General features: G+C 53.1%; 1 protein-coding gene across 4 annotated transcripts in view; it reads left to right on the plus strand.

Moving 5' to 3' along the window:
* Positions 1 to 16743, plus strand: part of ZER1 (zyg-11 related cell cycle regulator) — a 29215-nt gene that overhangs the window by 12027 nt on the left and 445 nt on the right. Inside the window, exons 2-15 of one of the 4 annotated variants that reach the window (XM_032633962.1) lie at positions 206 to 457; positions 1753 to 1903; positions 2128 to 2564; positions 2877 to 3053; positions 4338 to 4452; positions 4600 to 4746; positions 5078 to 5251; positions 8805 to 9020; positions 9916 to 9957; positions 10124 to 10243; positions 10942 to 11057; positions 11405 to 11593; positions 12752 to 12849; positions 14478 to 14580. In XM_032633962.1, coding sequence (XP_032489853.1) covers positions 300 to 457; positions 1753 to 1903; positions 2128 to 2564; positions 2877 to 3053; positions 4338 to 4452; positions 4600 to 4746; positions 5078 to 5251; positions 8805 to 9020; positions 9916 to 9957; positions 10124 to 10243; positions 10942 to 11057; positions 11405 to 11593; positions 12752 to 12849; positions 14478 to 14580 — 2243 coding nt within the window. In that variant the 5' untranslated portion in view covers positions 206 to 299. The other 3 variants (XM_032633963.1, XM_032633964.1, XM_032633965.1) reach the window with 3 other exon arrangements.

Here is a 16743-nt window from a genome sequence, read left to right on the forward strand (position 1 = left end):
TCTTTGCAGGTCAAATCACACGTAGGTGGTAGCACAGCAGGGCAGGGAAGGGAGGAATCGGGAGTCCCGGGCCCTGACCCTGCTAAGCTGCTAGCTTGTATGTGCCATCCAGGGGCCTCAGTTTTTCTACTAGAGAGTGGACATAGGGCAGCTGGTAGTTCTGGCCCTTATGCATGGCTCACTTAGCTTCTTTCCGGTTCCCCAGGCCGTGGCTCAGCTAATGATCCTGTGAGTGTCAGGGAGTCACCATTGCCCCTGGGGGCCCCTGTCCCAGAGTGGTCTACCTGTCTGCTCCCAGCATGGCGTCAGACACCCCTGAGTCCCTGATGGCCCTCTGCACTGACTTCTGCCTGCGCAACCTGGATGGCACCTTGGGCTACCTGCTGGACAAGGAGACTCTGCGGCTCCATCCAGACATCTTCCTGCCCAGCGAGATCTGTGACCGGCTCGTCAACGAGTGAGCGGGCGTGGGGCTGGGGCAGGGGCCTGAGCCTCAGCATGAGTTGTGCGGAGAGATTGGGAGCATTGTGTGTGCCCCCCCGTGGGGATATGCACACACGTGGGTATCTGTGGGTGCAAGAGAACACTGGCCCCTCCATAACTGTAAAGTTGTAATTGCGCATGTTGGTATGTGTGTGGAGGGGGGCGCACGTGAAGGAATGTGTTTGCACACACGTGGGCTTCTGCAGCACAGGGTAGGTTTGAGTGTAAAACTGCAGGTATGCATTACACCTATGAGAGGGTGTAGAAACCTCTCCTATAATATAAATGAAGGAGTTATATGCTGTCCTGTGTGTGTATTTGTGTACGCACACGCGTGTGCGTACACACACGATGCACCTGTGCCTGTGAACACGTGTCTGTGTGTGAACCTGAATACATACATATTTATGCACCAGTGCCAGAATAATGGACCCCTGAGCAGGGATCAGATCATTCAGAAAATCTCTGTGTGGCTTCTCCAAGGGACTCCCCACTAATAGAGGCTCCTAGAAGGATGATATACAGGCCTGACTGCTGGAGGTTCGGTCCAGATGCCCAGAGGGAAATTGTTAGACCAGACAGTTGCATATAAAAGTGGGAACCTGTGTGTGACCTGAGAGCCCAACTTGTAAAAACATTCTGAGCAGCTAATGTGGGTCAGGCACTATATTGGACACTGCAGAGCAGAGTTGTGTCCATTTTACAGATGAAGGAACTGAGGTCTGGGGAATTGCAGTTACTCGTGTGAAGTTGCCCAGGTAGTGAACAGCCAAGCCAGGGTGGTGTATGACTCCACAGCCTTTTCCACCAGACCAGCATCTGCTGGTATCTCGACAGAGTTTTGCTGAGCGCTTGCTCTGTACCCAGCTGGGAACTCCAAACGCCTCGGCTCAGTCTTCCTGTTGGACAGGGTTCTGGGAAGGGCTGATCAAAGTCAGAAGCTGGCTTAAAGAAGATGGGGAGTGTGGACGTGTATGTTTGTTATAGAAGCGTCTACAGTTTGGCGGGGAAGAGCTTGGGATTTGCCATTGATAGAGGCCCCTTTATCACCAGCTGGTCTACCTTTGGACTCCTGGTTGCTGGGGCCACCCTTAGTCTCATCTGTAGGGTAGTCAGGATCCAACCAGGTGCTGTGAGGAAGAGGAGGGGAGGAGTTGGAGGTTGCTGCCGGGGTGGCCAGGGAAGGCTTCAGAGGAAGGGGAGGGCTGTGCTGGGCCTTGAAGGGAGCATGCGGGTCCCTCCCCTGAGCCAGGCTTCCTTCCCTCCCAGGTATGTGGAGCTGGTCAATGCCGCCTGCAACTTTGAGCCGCATGAGAGCTTCTTCAGCCTCTTCTCAGACCCCCGCAGCACCCGCCTCACCCGAATCCACCTCCGCGAGGACCTGGTGCAGGACCAGGACCTGGAAGCCATTCGCAAGCAGGTGAGACCTGGTCACCAGGCACCGGGGATGGCCAGGGGAGGCCACCCTGAGACGGTCAGGCAGAGTTGGGGCAGGACCGGTCACCTCCAGCCCAGGAATCCTGAGGCACCTCCAGGGCTCTCCCCCTCGTGCAGACCCCTCCCCAAGCCCCACGTGTGGCTCAGGGCCCGGCCTAGGCTGGGGTGTGGGTGCAGAGGTGATAATGGGGCTGTGCCCGCTGCCAGGACCTGGTGGAGCTGTACCTGACCAACTGCGAGAAGCTGTCCGCCAAGAGCCTGCAGACGCTGAGGAGCTTCAGCCACACCCTGGTGTCCCTGAGCCTGTTCGGCTGCGCGAACATCTTCTACGAGGAGGAGAACCCGGGGGGCTGTGAAGACGAGTGCCTCGTCAACCCCACCTGTCAGGTGCTGGTCAAGGACTTCACCTTCGAGGGCTTTAGCCGCCTGCGCTTCCTCAACCTGGGCCGCATGATCGATGGGGTCCCCGTGGAGTCCCTGCTGCGGCCGCTCAACTCGCTGGCCGCCTTGGACCTCTCGGGCATCCAGACGAGCGACGCGGCCTTCCTAACCCAGTGGAAAGACAGCCTGGTGTCCCTCGTGCTCTACAACATGGACCTGTCTGACGACCACATCCATGTTATTGTCCAGTTGCACAAGCTGCGGTGAGCTGCGAGCCCAGAGCTCGCGGGGTGGGGGTGGGGAGGTGCGGATTGTCAGTCCCAGGAGATTCCTGAGCCCCCGGCCAGGCAGAAGGTGGGGATAGAAGAGACAGTCCTATTCCTTAAACCCACTGTTTTGGTCTGACCGGAGCTGTTAAGGGCACCTGGGTCCCAGCACGTTTTTTCCCAGAACGCCCTGGAGTGGTTGTAATAGGGATGGGCCCTCCCCTGCCATGGACTGAAACAGCAGGGGTCTACGAGGCAGCCCCAGTCTGTGTCCAGCTCCTGACCTGTGCCCCCAACTCCAATCTCCAGACACCTGGACATCTCCCGAGACCGCCTCTCCAGCTACTACAAGTTCAAGCTGACTCGCAAGGTGCTGAGCCTCTTTGTGCAGAAGCTGGGGAACCTGATGTCCCTGGACATCTCTGGCCACATGATCCTGGAGAACTGCAGCATCTCTAAGATGGACGAGGATGCAGGACAGACCAGGTGGGGACCCACCTGCCATGTTTGCTAGCAGGGTATCATTCAACAGGCATTGACCAAGTGCCCCTCTGTCAAGTGCTGTCCTGGATGCTGGACAGAAAGAAACAAATCAGACCCTCCCGAGTCTGTGTGAGCTAGTGGGGACAGACGGGTCATTATTAGGGCTGCACAGGGCTCTGGGATTGCCCTGAGGGTCAGGAAGGAGGGAGGAGGAGGAATGGCACCCAGGCTGTGCAGAAAGCTCATTCTGAGTTTGCCAGAGGAAGGGTGTCCTAGCAGAGGAGACAGCACGTGCAAAGGCTGGAGGTACTGCACGGGGAGTGACTGGGAGATTACGGCGCTCAGACGGGCCGGAGCTGGTGTGGTGGTATTAAGGTAAGGCCAGCATACCCGCCACTCGTTAGGTGATGGGGCAGACAGGCTGGTCCCCAGGTTCGTTGTTTGGAGGAGAGAGCTGATTCAAACCCATCCAGCTGTCACTGGCCGTAGACCCTCTCCCCCACCGGAATGGAGTGGGGTTTGGTTGATGGGCATGTCCCTTCATGACTGTTGGGGGAACCTAAAGGTGACACATCCTCACTAGAATGGCAGATAGGATTCTCCAAAGATGGCTGCAACAGTATCTCCTATCCCACATGTTCTCTACAGTGTGACCTTGTCACCCTCCCATCAAGAGGTGGGGTCTATGTCCGTCCCCTGCCTTTAAAAAAAAGGGACTTCTCTGCTTCCCTCGTGGCACAGTGGATAAGAATCCTCCTGCCAATGCAGGGGACATGGGTTCGAGCCCTGGTCCGTGAAGACCCCATGTGCTGTGGAGCAACCAGCCCGTGCGCCACAACTGCTGGGCCTGCGCTCTAGAGCCCGTGTGCCACGACAACTGAGCCTGCATGCCGCAACTACTGAGCCCGCGTGTCACAACTACTGAGCCTGTGTGCCACAATTACTGAGCCCACGTGCCACAACTACTGAGCCTGCATGCCACAACTACTGAAGCCCACATGCCTGGAACCCATGCTCCGCAACAGGAGAAGCCACCCCAGTGAGAAGCCCGTGTACCGCAACAAAGAGTAACCCCTGCTCGCCACAACTGGAGAAAGCCTGTGCTCAGCAACAAAGACCCAACGCAGCCAAAAAAAAAAAATCAAAAACAAAATAGACAAGGCCGGAGGGCCTAGCAGAGGGCCCCAAGGAAACGCCTCGCCACCCCCCAGGGAGAGGCCCTTGTTTGTGCTGACCCAGGGCAGCCCCGGGCCCCAGGCCACTCACCCCAACACCCTCTTCCCTCAGCATCGAGCCTTCCAAGAGCAGCATCATGCCCTTCCGGGCTCTGAAGAGGCCACTGCAGTTCCTTGGGCTCTTCGAGACCTCCCTGTGCCGCCTCACGCACATTCCGGCCTACAAAGTGAGAGGGGGAGGGGGAGGGGAGGACCAGGGTGCCCTGGGAGAAGGGAAGGAGGGGTCTGCCCTGGGCCTAGAGATGGCGGCGCTGGGATCGGGCATCCCAGTGCTTGGCCTCTTCTGGGATGTTCTGATCATGCTCCATCTCCAGGTGAGTGGTGACAAAAATGAGGAACAGGTGCTGAATGCCATCGAGGCCTACACGGAGCACAGGCCGGAGATCACCTCACGGGCCATCAACCTGCTTTTTGACATCGCACGCATTGAACGCTGCAACCAGCTTCTGCGGGCCCTGAAGGTCAGTCCCGACCCTGGGGGCCCTCGGGCTCCGGTCCGTTCCCACCATTCCCTCCTCTACACCCCTCCTCTTCCCCAGGACACCGGCCGTGCCGCCTCCCAAACCCCAGCCCCGCCTCGCAATGCCTAACTTGCCCCAGCGCTGGCCTTGTCCCAGGACTGTGGCCTGCCCCAGTTTCTGCTCCCCAACCCCTACTTCTGCCCTCAGGCAGCAGGATCAGGCTGAGCCCTGCCCCAGAGGACCGTCCAAGCCCCTCTCACAGCCCCAGGCCTGTCCCCGCACAACTTGGACGGGCCTGGCCAACCCCAGCCCGTACTCCGTCTTCATACAGCTGGTCATCACGGCCCTCAAGTGCCACAAGTATGACAAGAACATTCAAGTGACAGGCAGCGCTGCCCTCTTCTACCTGACCAATTCCGAGTATCGCTCAGAGCAGAGCATCAGGCTGCGCCGGCAGGTCATCCAGGTGGTGCTGAATGGCATGGAATCCTACCAGGAGGTGACGGTGAGCCCCCACCCGCTGCCTGCTCTGACCCAGACACCCCACTTCCTGCTCACCCTGTGTGTCCCAGCCTCGCCAGCAGGCTCGCAGAGCCCTCCCGGTGCCATGCTTGCTCTCAACCTTTCTCTCCTGGCTCTATACCGCCCCCCCCAATCCCCCTTTCCCGCTGCATTGCTGCCAGACTCTGGGACCTGGCATTCAGGGCCCTGGGACCTGGCCCCACCCGGCCAGTCCGTCACCCACTGCCACCCTCCCCCAGGGGCCCTGTCCTCCTGACTCTGGGCCTTTGCTCGTGCTAACTCCTTAGCCAGCCCAGTGACACTCTGCTGAGGTGGGTATTTTTTTCAATAACTGCTTTTATTATAAAAGTAATCAAAATTTTTACTGGAGAAAAATTACAGGTATAAAAGAAAAAAAAAAAAAAAACACTGGTAATCCCAGCACACAGAGAGCCAAGATTAACAATGGATATCTATTGTTCTGGCTTTTAGTCTGTGCATATTTATTTAGTAAATGGGACCATTCTGTGTGTACTGTTGTATAACCTGGATTTTCATTTCAACAGCGTCTTGTAAATGTGAACATCTCCCATATCAACAAAACATTTTACGACAAAATTTTAAAAGCATTGTTTCTTTTCTGATCACAAAAGTGAGATACCTAATGCTTAGAAAACAAATTCAAGTAATAGAAAATGCACTAACTAGAAAGTGAAAGTTCCAATCCCAGCTCTCCTCCCCCCGGAGCAGCTGGTTTGAACAAGTCGGCTTCATAAGTGTTGGTGTCAACATAGTGTGAAGTGTTCTCATCCAAGGAGAGGCTGCCCTGGTGCTGACTCTGTGCTGGGGCTCAGAGGCAGTGGTCAAGCCCCATCCCCGAGGGGTAGCAGGACGGGGCTCCCCCAAATACACGGGCTGCACTTACTGAGTCAGCCCCACGGTTGAACATTTAGGTTGCTTTTCATGTTTTGCTATTTCAAATAAGGCTTTGCTGAATACAAGTAATTGATGCTCCTCATAAGACACGTCTAAAAGGAGAATGGCTGGAGCAGTGGGTTTGTGTATTTTTAAAGCATTTGGTACGTGTTCTTGCATTGTCCTCCAGAAAGGCTCTGGTGGGGATATAGTCTCTGTAGGGATGAGAAGGCCCCCTTTCCCACTGCCTGCCAACTCCAGACTTTAGAGCAACAGTTCTTCTTGCATTGAGATTGATTTTATAATCAGGTAAAAGGCTTGTCTTTTTTTTTTTTTAACGAGAAAAGAATGCTAGTTGAAGACTCGCAAATTCATAAACTCTTTCAAAGAAATAGAAATTCAAGTAACAAGATAATCACTTTTTAAACTTTATTTATTTATTTAGTTATTTTTGGCTGTGTTGGGTCTTCGTTTCTGTGCAAGGGCTTTCTCTAGTTGTGGCAAGCGGGGGCTGCTCTTCATCGCGGTGCGCGGGCCTCTCACTGTCATGGCCTCTCTTGTTGCGGAGCACAAGCTCCAGACGCGCAGGCTCAGTAGTTGTGGCTCAAGGGCCTAGTTGCTCCGCAGCATGTGGGATCCTCCCAGACTAGGGCCCGAACCCATGTCCCCTGCATTGGCAGGCAGATTCTCAACCACTGCGCCACCAGGGAAGCCCGATAATCACTTTTTGACTCGAGAGATTGATGATGTCCGTTGACAAAGGTCAGGGGAAGAACACACTTGCACTTTCCACTGGTGAGGTGTGACCTGAACAACCTCTTCACAGGGCAACTTGCAGAACCTGCCAAAACTGTGAATGCATTTATCTTTTGGCGTAAATTCCACAGTTAGAAATGTTCTTAGAGGAAAAAGATACATGTACATCCTCCCTTTTTGATTAAATAAGAAGTCAGAGGCAACCAAAATGTTTTAGCAATAGGGGCCTGGACCTGAAAGATTAATGTAAGATCTGCCCACATCATGGGATATGATGGTAAATCTGTACATCCTAACATGGAAAGATGGATGGCCCTGCATGTTGATAAGTGAAGAGAAGTTTTGGGCCAATATGGATAAAACCTTCTTTCGCCTCTCCCCTCCCCCAAGTATACATTTGTATTTCCATGGTAGAAAAATCTAGAAGGTTGTGCATCAAACCTTTTTTTCTTTTAATATTTTTGGCTGCGTTGGGTCTTCGTTGCTGTGCGCAGGCTTTCTCTAGTTGCGGTGAGCGGGGGCTACTCTTCGTTGTGGTGCGTGGGCTTCTCATTGTGGCGGCTTCTCTTGCTGCGGGACACGGGTTCTAGGTGTGCGGGCTTCAGTAGTTGTGGCACGTGGGCTCAGCAGTTGTGGCTTGCGGGCTCCAGAGCACAGGCTCAGTAGTCGTGGTGCACGGGCTTAGTTGCTCCGCGGCATGTGGGATCTTCCTGGACCAGGGCTCGAACCCGTGTCCCCTACATTGGCAGGCGGATCCTTAACCACTGCGCCACCAGGGAAGTCCTGCATCAAACTTTTAACGGCAATTACTTCTGAAGAATTAAGTGGGGGACTTTATAACTTTCTACTCAGATAGTATATTTTGAAATTTTTATAGTAAGTATTGCTTTTATGATTTTAAATAATTTTTTTCTCAAATTACGAAATATATGTATATTGTGGGGGAGAAAAAGGACAGAGTTAACAAGGGTTAACAAGTTAATTAGAGGATTAGGATATCCTCTAATTTATATAAGTAATGAAGTATGGTGAACTTCCAGTATCTAATGAGAAAGCATGGAAGGAAATTATGAGGAAAATGCACTGAGAATACTGTAAAATAAAGAAAGAAAGAAACCCACAGACAGCACAAAGAGTAATTGAGGATGTGGAGTGACTGGAACTTTTCTGTGCTTCTGGTGGGAGTATAAACTGGTACAGCCACCTTGGAAACAGTCTGGTGTTACCTGGTAAAGCTGAAGACGTGCACAACTTGTGACCTAGAAACTCCACCCTGCGCGTGGGTGCCCTAGAGGAGCCCACACACATGGACACCAGGATGCACGTACAGGACATTGTTTGAAGTAGCCAAACACTGAAGTCTACCCGAACGTCCGCTAGCAGTGGACTGCATAAATAAATTAGAATTCTATACTGCAAATGAAAAAAAATGCATTTCAGCTACTTATAACAAGATGGTTGATCTTGCAAACCTGTGGTTGAACAAAAAGCCACAAGATGCTAGAGAATCTTTCAAGTGAAAGGCAGGGATGGGGCTCTCTCGTGGGGAGAGGGGCTTATAACAAGGAAGGGACATATGGGGACTTCTGGGTGCTGGCAATGTTGTTTCTTGACCCAAATGGTGTTTACATGGTTGTTGAAAAGCTTGTTTGCTTTATAATTATTTGCAAAACTATACATTTGTGTTTTATGCACTCTTCTGTATATTACAGTTCACGTTTTTAAAAAATATTAAAAAAAAAAAAAAAGCCTCGTAGTCTCCTCTTCCAGGCAGCCTTCGTGGACCACCACAGCTCTGGATGATCTCACACCTCTAGAGAGCCCCTCAAGTCCGGCTCCCAAGGCTGACCCTGACTGTGCTCCGCTTGTCTCCTGGCCCCGCCCAGGTCCAGCGGAACTGCTGCCTGACCCTCTGCAACTTCAGCATCCCCGAGGAGCTGGAGTTCCAGTACCGCCGAGTCAACGAGCTCCTGCTCAGCATCCTCAACCCCACGCGGCAGGACGAGTCGATCCAGCGCATCGCCGTGCACCTGTGCAACGCCCTGGTCTGCCAGGTGGACAACGACCACAAGGAGGCCGTGGGCAAGATGGGCTTTGTCGTGGTGCGTGCGTGCGCAGTGGGGGCTGCCTCTCCCTCCCTCCTCCACAGCCCCACTGCCCAAAGGGAGGATTTAGGCCGGACCAAAGGAAGAATTTCCTGGGACTTCCCTGGCGGTCCAGTGGTTAAGACTCTGAGCTTCCAATACAGGGGCTGCGGGTTCGATCCCTGGTCTGGGGAGCTAAGATCCCGTGTGCCACGTGGAACAGCTGCCCCGCCCCCCCCCCCCCCAAAAAAAACAGCTACTTCCAAAGGAAGAATTTCCTAACGGTGAAAGTTGCTGATGACCTGTAGATTTCCTCCACCTAGAGAACACTCTGTCATCCTCTACCAGCCCCTCCACTCTCCTGTTGGGTCCCACTGTACAAGTCACTCCTGCCTCCTCAGACCAAGTGCCCCTCTTATGTCTTCCCAACTGGGATTCAATAAATATCTGAGAGCCTATCTGTTTAACATTAGCCTCCCCACTGGCTGTGAGCTCCGTAGGGAGAGACGCCATGCTTGTTCCTTCCATCATCCCGTCCCCGGCACTTCCTAGCACAGGGCCTGGTGCACAGTGGGGAGTTAATAAATATTTGCTGAAGAAAGGAAGGCACATCTAGTCTCCTCCTTTCAGTTATCACTGGGGAGGCTGAAACCCACAGAGGAGGAGGGCCGTGCCCACAGCCACGTGGGGTCAGGCTCGAGCCAGGACTAGCACCCAGGCGTCCTGATGCCAAGTATCAGGTCCGTGGGTGGCACTTCTCCCAACAGCCTCCCAAATAGATAGGCAGATTTGGTCTCGTCGGGATGTATTAACAGGAATAGAATTGCTGACTCTTCCCTCCCTCTTGGCTCTTGGGGGACGTGGCAGCTCTTGAAGCCCTGGCCCCCTGGCGAGCTCTCTTCTCTGCCCGCAGACCATGCTGAAGCTGATTCAGAAGAAGCTGCTGGACAAGACAGTAAGTTGAGTCTTCATGGAGCCACCCTGCCCCTCCCCTAGCCTGAGAAGGGACTGGCTTGCCCCTGGGGAGGTGTCCACATTGTGTCAGGGGACCCTGTCACCGGGTGCCAGGAGCCTGGGGGCCCATCCAGGTGAACCTGTGCTGAGCCCTCTCCCCGCTTCAGTGTGACCAGGTGATGGAGTTCTCCTGGAGCGCCCTGTGGAACATCACGGATGAGACTCCCGACAACTGTGAGATGTTCCTTAACTTCAACGGCATGAAGCTCTTCCTGGACTGCCTGAAGGTAGCGCCCTCTCCAGAAGCCTCCTTGACTCCCACTTGGCCGCTCTTCTGTCCCCATGTCCCCCAGCAACCCCTCTCCCCATGGTTCCCATGGAAGGGCAGTGGGGATCAACTCACAGGCCCGCCAGCCCAGGATTTGCTGCCAACAGGAAGAAGCTCCAGAGGTCTTCCCTGACCCAGACGACCTGGCTGGGCGCTCCCTTAGAGCCCTCCCTCCAAGGGAGAACTCAGCCCCGTCCTTCTCAGCACGATTTCTCAGACTCTCCAGGTCTGGCTGGGGTCCACTGAGGTATCAGCCAGACAGAATTCTGTCCAGTAGGATGGTCTCTTCATCCTAAAACTCATTCTTGATTGTCTTGCTCTAGTTTCCAAAAGGATTCCCTTAGACTAACATTTTGAGCTTTGGTAAATAGAATCATGTTTGTCCCATTCATAATTTTATAGGTCAGATCTCCACTCAGCCTTTGATTTTGTGGCAGGGAGCTCTACCACTTTAATCCCTTGTAGTGTGTACCCAGCACTGTCCTAGGTGTACCGGAAGGTAGGAGAGCAGCAGATTGCACCCGCCCCCGCCCCACCCCCGCTTTGTCTATCTAGTTGAAATGGCCAGACAGATGCTCATAAAGCTTCTAGGTTACCAATATCAGACACTAATTAAGTACTCATTGATATGACCCCCAATGGCTCTCATTTTGCCAGGAGTTCCCAGAGAAGCAGGAGCTGCATCGGAATATGCTAGGACTCTTGGGGAATGTGGCAGAGGTGAAGGAGCTACGGCCCCAGCTAATGACTTCCCAGTTCATCAGTGTCTTCAGGTTGGTACTTCTCTTCTTTTCCTTTTTGCCTTGGCTGCCAGGATGCTCAGAGCTCTAGTCAGTGCTCAGTTCCAGTAACTGCTGTTAGCCTAGATTTCTGTTAGGAATGCCGCCTTCACTCTATGATGCGGTCTCTTATTCTTTCAACCCTCCATAAATGGTCCTGTTGTAGCTGTATCTTACCTTAAGCGACCTTATATCCCCTTTAGAAGTCATCTGGGTACAAATGATAAGTGATAAAGAAATCAGTAGTACCTCTGGTATCTGGTCTTTTAGTTGGGGTCCAGCAGCTGGTATCTGAAGAGGGATTTGGGGATCAGGACTCCATTTTTCTCTCTTCTTGGCAGCAACCTGCTGGAGAGCAAGGCTGATGGGATTGAGGTTTCCTACAATGCCTGTGGCGTCCTCTCCCACATCATGTTTGATGGCCCTGAGGCCTGGGGCATCTGTGAACCCCAGCGGGAGGAGGTAGAGGAGCGCATGTGGGCAGCCATCCAGAGCTGGGACATCAACTCACGGAGAAATATCAATTACAGGTGCGGAGTGGGGAGGCGTGGGACGTGGACGTGGGGTAAGTGCTAGGACAGGATGCTCCTTCCCAACAAGGTCTGGTGCGAGCTACTTGCCCTCCTCCTAGTCCTGTGTCAGGTGTTACTAACCGAGGTGTAGTCCACGTAGAGCACAGCATGTAAATGCGCACATCTCACCTCTACAGTTCGGTGCCTGTTTCCTCACATCGACACCTGTGTGTACCCAAAGCCTGTCGTCTACAAACATTTGATACCTGTCCAGTTGTGAAAAAAAAGAGAAAATACAGACACGCAACAGGAGACAAAACGGAAACCATTCATTCCCTAAAAGAGCATCTTCCCCCTAACATTCTGGCGTCTCCCTTTCCAGCAGTTTTCTATGCACAGATTTAATTACCTCCAGTCCAGCTGGCATCAAGTCTTACTATCTCGTGTGTGAATTTCAAGCCGCAGCTATGCATCTCCCTCATCGTTTTACAACTGAGTCACTTTCTGTGTGCACCTGGGCCATCTTGTATCGATGGACATTGAAGTTGAAAACCCGTGTTGGGAGGAACAGGCTCACGCTCGTGGCTTTGCCGACACTCCAATTACTGCCATTTCAGAGGAGAGCTGAAGTGGACTCACTGGCCCGGGGAGGGGGTGGAGGTTGCACATACATTTTTCAGGCTTTTGGACCATGACTCCAGATGATGCATAGTAGAAGGCCATTATGGGAAGTGCAGTCAATCTCTTCTGCTTCCCAGGGTCCTTTGTCCCCCACCTCCCAGGCTGGGGCTCTCCTCCCTGCCGTGGTCCCCAGTTTCTGCACCACCTGATCTGTGTTCCTCCTACCTCCCTCATGCTCATGACCTCTCTCACCAGGGCACTCTCTTTGTGGAGCCTGAAGGGCCGGGTGCCCCCCGTCCCCTCCATCCTACTGGCCTGCTCATCATTTGTCCACGGGACCCTTCAGTGAGGACAACCCCCCAACAAGAGACAATGCACCTCCCCCCACAATGCCCGGCATCAAAAGTGACCTTGAGGGAGTTCCCTGGTGGCCTAGTGGTTAGGATTCCAGGCTTTCACTCCATGTCCTGGCTTCATTCCCTGGTCAGGAAACCGAGATCCCTCAAGCCGCACAGAGTGGCAAAAAAAAAGTGACCTTGATTTTTCTTCCTATAGGTCATTTGAGCCAATTCTTCGCCTCCTTCCCCAGGGCATCTCACCTGTCAGTCAGCATTGGGCCACCTGGGCCCTGTACAACCTGGTGTCTGTCTACCGTGAGTACCCACTAACCCTTTGTTCACTCATCGGCTGAAAGCAGACTTGCCCTCAGGGAGGTGATAATCCAGGTGGAAGTACTATGAGAGCTGGTGTCAGTGTCTGCGTCTCAGCACCCAGCCCTCCGCTTTCTGGCATTGGTGGGACACCCAGCATAATGGCTGGCCCCTGCCTCATCGGCAGAAGCAGGCCTGGCAGATGAGCCGGCCCATCCAGAGATCCCAGGCAGCTTTCCTAATGTTTCCTGCTTCCATACAAGTAGATAGTCAAAAATCTCCATGCCTTCTGTAAGGCAGGGTAAGACCAGCCCAAACCAAGAACTAACCCCCGAGGAAACAGACATCCGAGAGAACAGGAGAGAACTTGAAAACAAGTCTCACTCATTTCCTCGGAGAGACTCCCACCCCCTCTTAGAAGAGCCTGAACTGTCCTCTGCTCAGTGGCTTTGGGGGAGCGGAAAAAGAGGGTGCAGCACCGAGAGACTTTGATTGCAGACCGGGTTTGACCCCTGGTTCTCTCCTTTACTGGTTATGTGATCTCATGCAGGTTATTTAACCTCTCTGGGCCTCAGTTTTCTCCTCTGTAAAATGGGGATAATAACACTTACCTCATAAGATTGATGTGAAAAGAGAACCAGCAGAAAGTGCTGAGCCCTGGTGCCTGGATACTGCTCAGTCCTGCTACTGGCAGAGTGAATAAGAGTGCAGGCCTTGGGGGAAGACTGCCTGTGTTACTTTGAGCAGGTTTCTCAACCTCTCCGTGCCTCATTTGCCTCACCTTTAAAATGGGGTAGTAACAGTACTTTCCGCATAGGATTGCTGTGAAATAAGACATGTAAAGTGTTTGGAAGAGTGCTTTGGCACATCCCAGCTGTTCAGTAAGCATTTGCCAATTTTTGATTATTCCTTGAGGTTAGTCTTACTAAAAAGTAGCACCTTACCTCAAAGAGGCAGTGTAGCACAGAGGAAGAGCCCTGAGCCCGGACTCCCTCAGACAAGCCTCTAGAGTGACTTTGAGTGGATAACTTCATCTCTCTGAAGCTCAGCTCTTTCGTCATTAAATGGAGATGATAAAAATAGCTCCTACGACATAGAGCTGCTGGAGGGCCATTGAAATGCCCGTGTTCTCCGTGGAGTGTATAGCCCTGGATACCGAGCCCTAGAATGTTCTTTGTTGGAGTGAACCATGAAGCCACCCAATAGGTAGCCCTGGTGGTTCCATCCTGGCTGGAAATATTTTGTTAAAAGTACAAATAAGCAGGTTCCTGGATCTGTTGAATCAGAATAGCCAAGGGCAGTGCTTAGGAAGCTCTATTTTTACAAAAACTTCTCAGAGTAGAAGGTGCTGGTTTGGGTGACATTTGGCGGGGGAAAATGCCACCGTGAGGCAAAGAAGGGAAGAGCCTTTTCCAAGGGGTTCATCCCTTGCTTCCCCCAGGTGGCCTCAGGAACTTGGGCCCCAGGGCTGGGCAAACATGGCTCCTGGCCGGTTGCAGCAGTGCCCTCACTCAGGGCCGAGTCTTCATCCTGCCTCCTGGGAGGGCAGTTCTTGCAGCAAGGGTGGGTTTCTGGGCAACAGGCTGATAGAAATCCCACCCTGATCACCTGCTGTCTGTCCCTATCCACAGCGGACAAGTACTGCCCCCTGCTGATCAAAGAAGGGGGGATGCCCCTCCTGAGGGACATGATCAAGATGGCAACCGCGCGGCAAGAGACCAAGGAAATGGCCCGGTGAGAGACTGGCAGTGTTTCTGCTTGGAGCCTAGACTTGGGGGAGTGAGGGACACAGCCAGGCCCTCTCGTGGTTAGAAATGGCTGAAATTCCCAGGGGCAACTCAGCTGAGTGAGGAGGTGGACAGCATACTGACGTCCAGCTGGGGCCTCCCTGAGTGTCATTTTGGCCACAGTGCGGCCGGAAACTGGATGACCAAGCTCTGAGCGGAGCGTCATTGCCCTCATCTGTAAGCTTTATTTTCTTACGTCCTCTCATCCCTGGGCATTAGCAAGTCAGGTCAGAACTTGTCGTTATTTTTGGCCAAAGACATCCCAACTAAAGAGAGGACACAGTATGGTAAAATACATTCTAGGGATCAGGCAGAATGCAAATGAGTTTCTGAATGTGAAGGTCCCGGACACGGCAGGGCCATCAAGGCCTTCCGCTGCTGTGTCGTTTTCACTACCGGGTCTAAAATATCATCTACTGGGATCTCACACCCATCAGTGCACAAGAGAGACCCTCAGAGATGCTACGTGTCGCAATCAGCAGTAACGACCTTGCTTTCCCCAGGATGCATTCTAGAAGAGAACAGAGTTAAGTTTACCCCAGTTCTAAACACAGCGCAGAATAAAGAGTATCGTGGGGGAGGGGCCTGGAGCTCAGAGGCTCCCCAGACAACTACTCACTAGCTGTTTCTGCAGTTATTGTCGGCAAAAGGCACTGCTTGGGCTTCCTTGGTGGCGCAGTGGTTGAGAGTCCGCCTGCCGATGCAGGGGACACGGGTTCGTGCCCCAGTCCGGGAAGATCCCACATGCCGCGGAGCGGCTGGGCCCATGAGCCATGGCCGCTGAGCCTGTGCTTCCGGAGCCTGTGCTCCGCAACGGGAGAGGCCACAACAGTGAGAGGCCTGCGTACCGCAGCAAAAAAAAAAAAAAAAAAGGCACTTCTTAAACGTTATTTTTGTTTTTAATTTATTTATTTTTGGCTATGTTGGGTCCTTGTTGCTGCGCGCAGGCTTTCTCTAGTTGTGGCGAGCGGGGGCTACTCTTCGTTGCGGTGTGCGGGCTTCTCATTGCGGTGGCTTCTCTTGTTGCGGAGCACGGGCTCTAGGCATGCGGGCTTCAGTAGTTGTGGCTCGCGGGCTCAGTAGTTGTGGCTCGTGGGCTCTAGAGCGCAGGCTCAGTAGTCGTGGCGCACGGGCTTAGTTGCTCTGCAGCATGTAGGATCTTCCCGGATCGGGGCTTGAACCTATGTCCCCTGCATTGGCAGGCGGATTCCTAACCACTGCGCCACCAGGGAAGCCCACTGCTTAAACATTTAATTGACAGATTGGTCTGAGTTTGAGAATGGTAAAATGAGTGGTTCTCCAACTTAATCTCCCTAAAGAATCACCTAAAAAGATTGTTAAAAACATTCAGTTCCACTCTAGATTTTCTTTTCTGGTGAGCCTGGGAATGTGCATTGTCAACAGGGCTCCCAGGAGGTTTGAGAAGCACTGGGTAAGACTGACCCATAACCTACCCCAGTCACTTTGAACATCTCTGTAAGACATGAGGTGTGTACCCAAGCTGGCCAGCCTGATGGCAGGGTGCTTAGGAGAAATCCCTCTGCCTGTTCACCAGTCCTGTCCCACCCCAGGCATCCCTTACTTCCTAAAAGGCATTGAGGCACCTCTTTAGCACATGGAGGCTGCAGTGAACACATACACACACACACACACCCGCCACCAACCCAGAGGCTTAGTGTGAACGGGAAGGCTGTGCAGGGTTCAGGGTGACACCTGACGGCGGTTCCCAAGGGCCAGACTAGAATGGGAGACAGACTCGAGATCTGAGCATGAGGGGTGATTCCCAAACGCTGCACGGGGACTTGGCCGCTGCAGGGTGTCGGGCCCTCGTACTTGTGCAAGCACAGCTGCCCTAGCCCTACCCGGACCTGCTGCTGGATCAGGATCTCTGGGTGAATCTGATGCGCAGCCAGTTTGGGGACCACCAGTAGACTTTGGGGAAGAAAAAGGCCTGGGTGTACAGGGAAAAGGTGAAGAAGGAAGATGTTGCTGAAAAAAAGACCAGAAGGTTTTGGAGGTTAGGCCTGAGCTGATTCAGGGAAGCCTCTAACCACAGATGCCCAGGCACTGAGAGGTGGGAAAGGGGGCCTGGGGAAGTAGGAGGGGAGCA

The sequence above is a fragment of the Phocoena sinus genome, chromosome 6 (genome assembly GCF_008692025.1).
Source record: "Phocoena sinus isolate mPhoSin1 chromosome 6, mPhoSin1.pri, whole genome shotgun sequence".
Lineage (NCBI taxonomy): Eukaryota > Metazoa > Chordata > Mammalia > Artiodactyla > Phocoenidae > Phocoena > Phocoena sinus.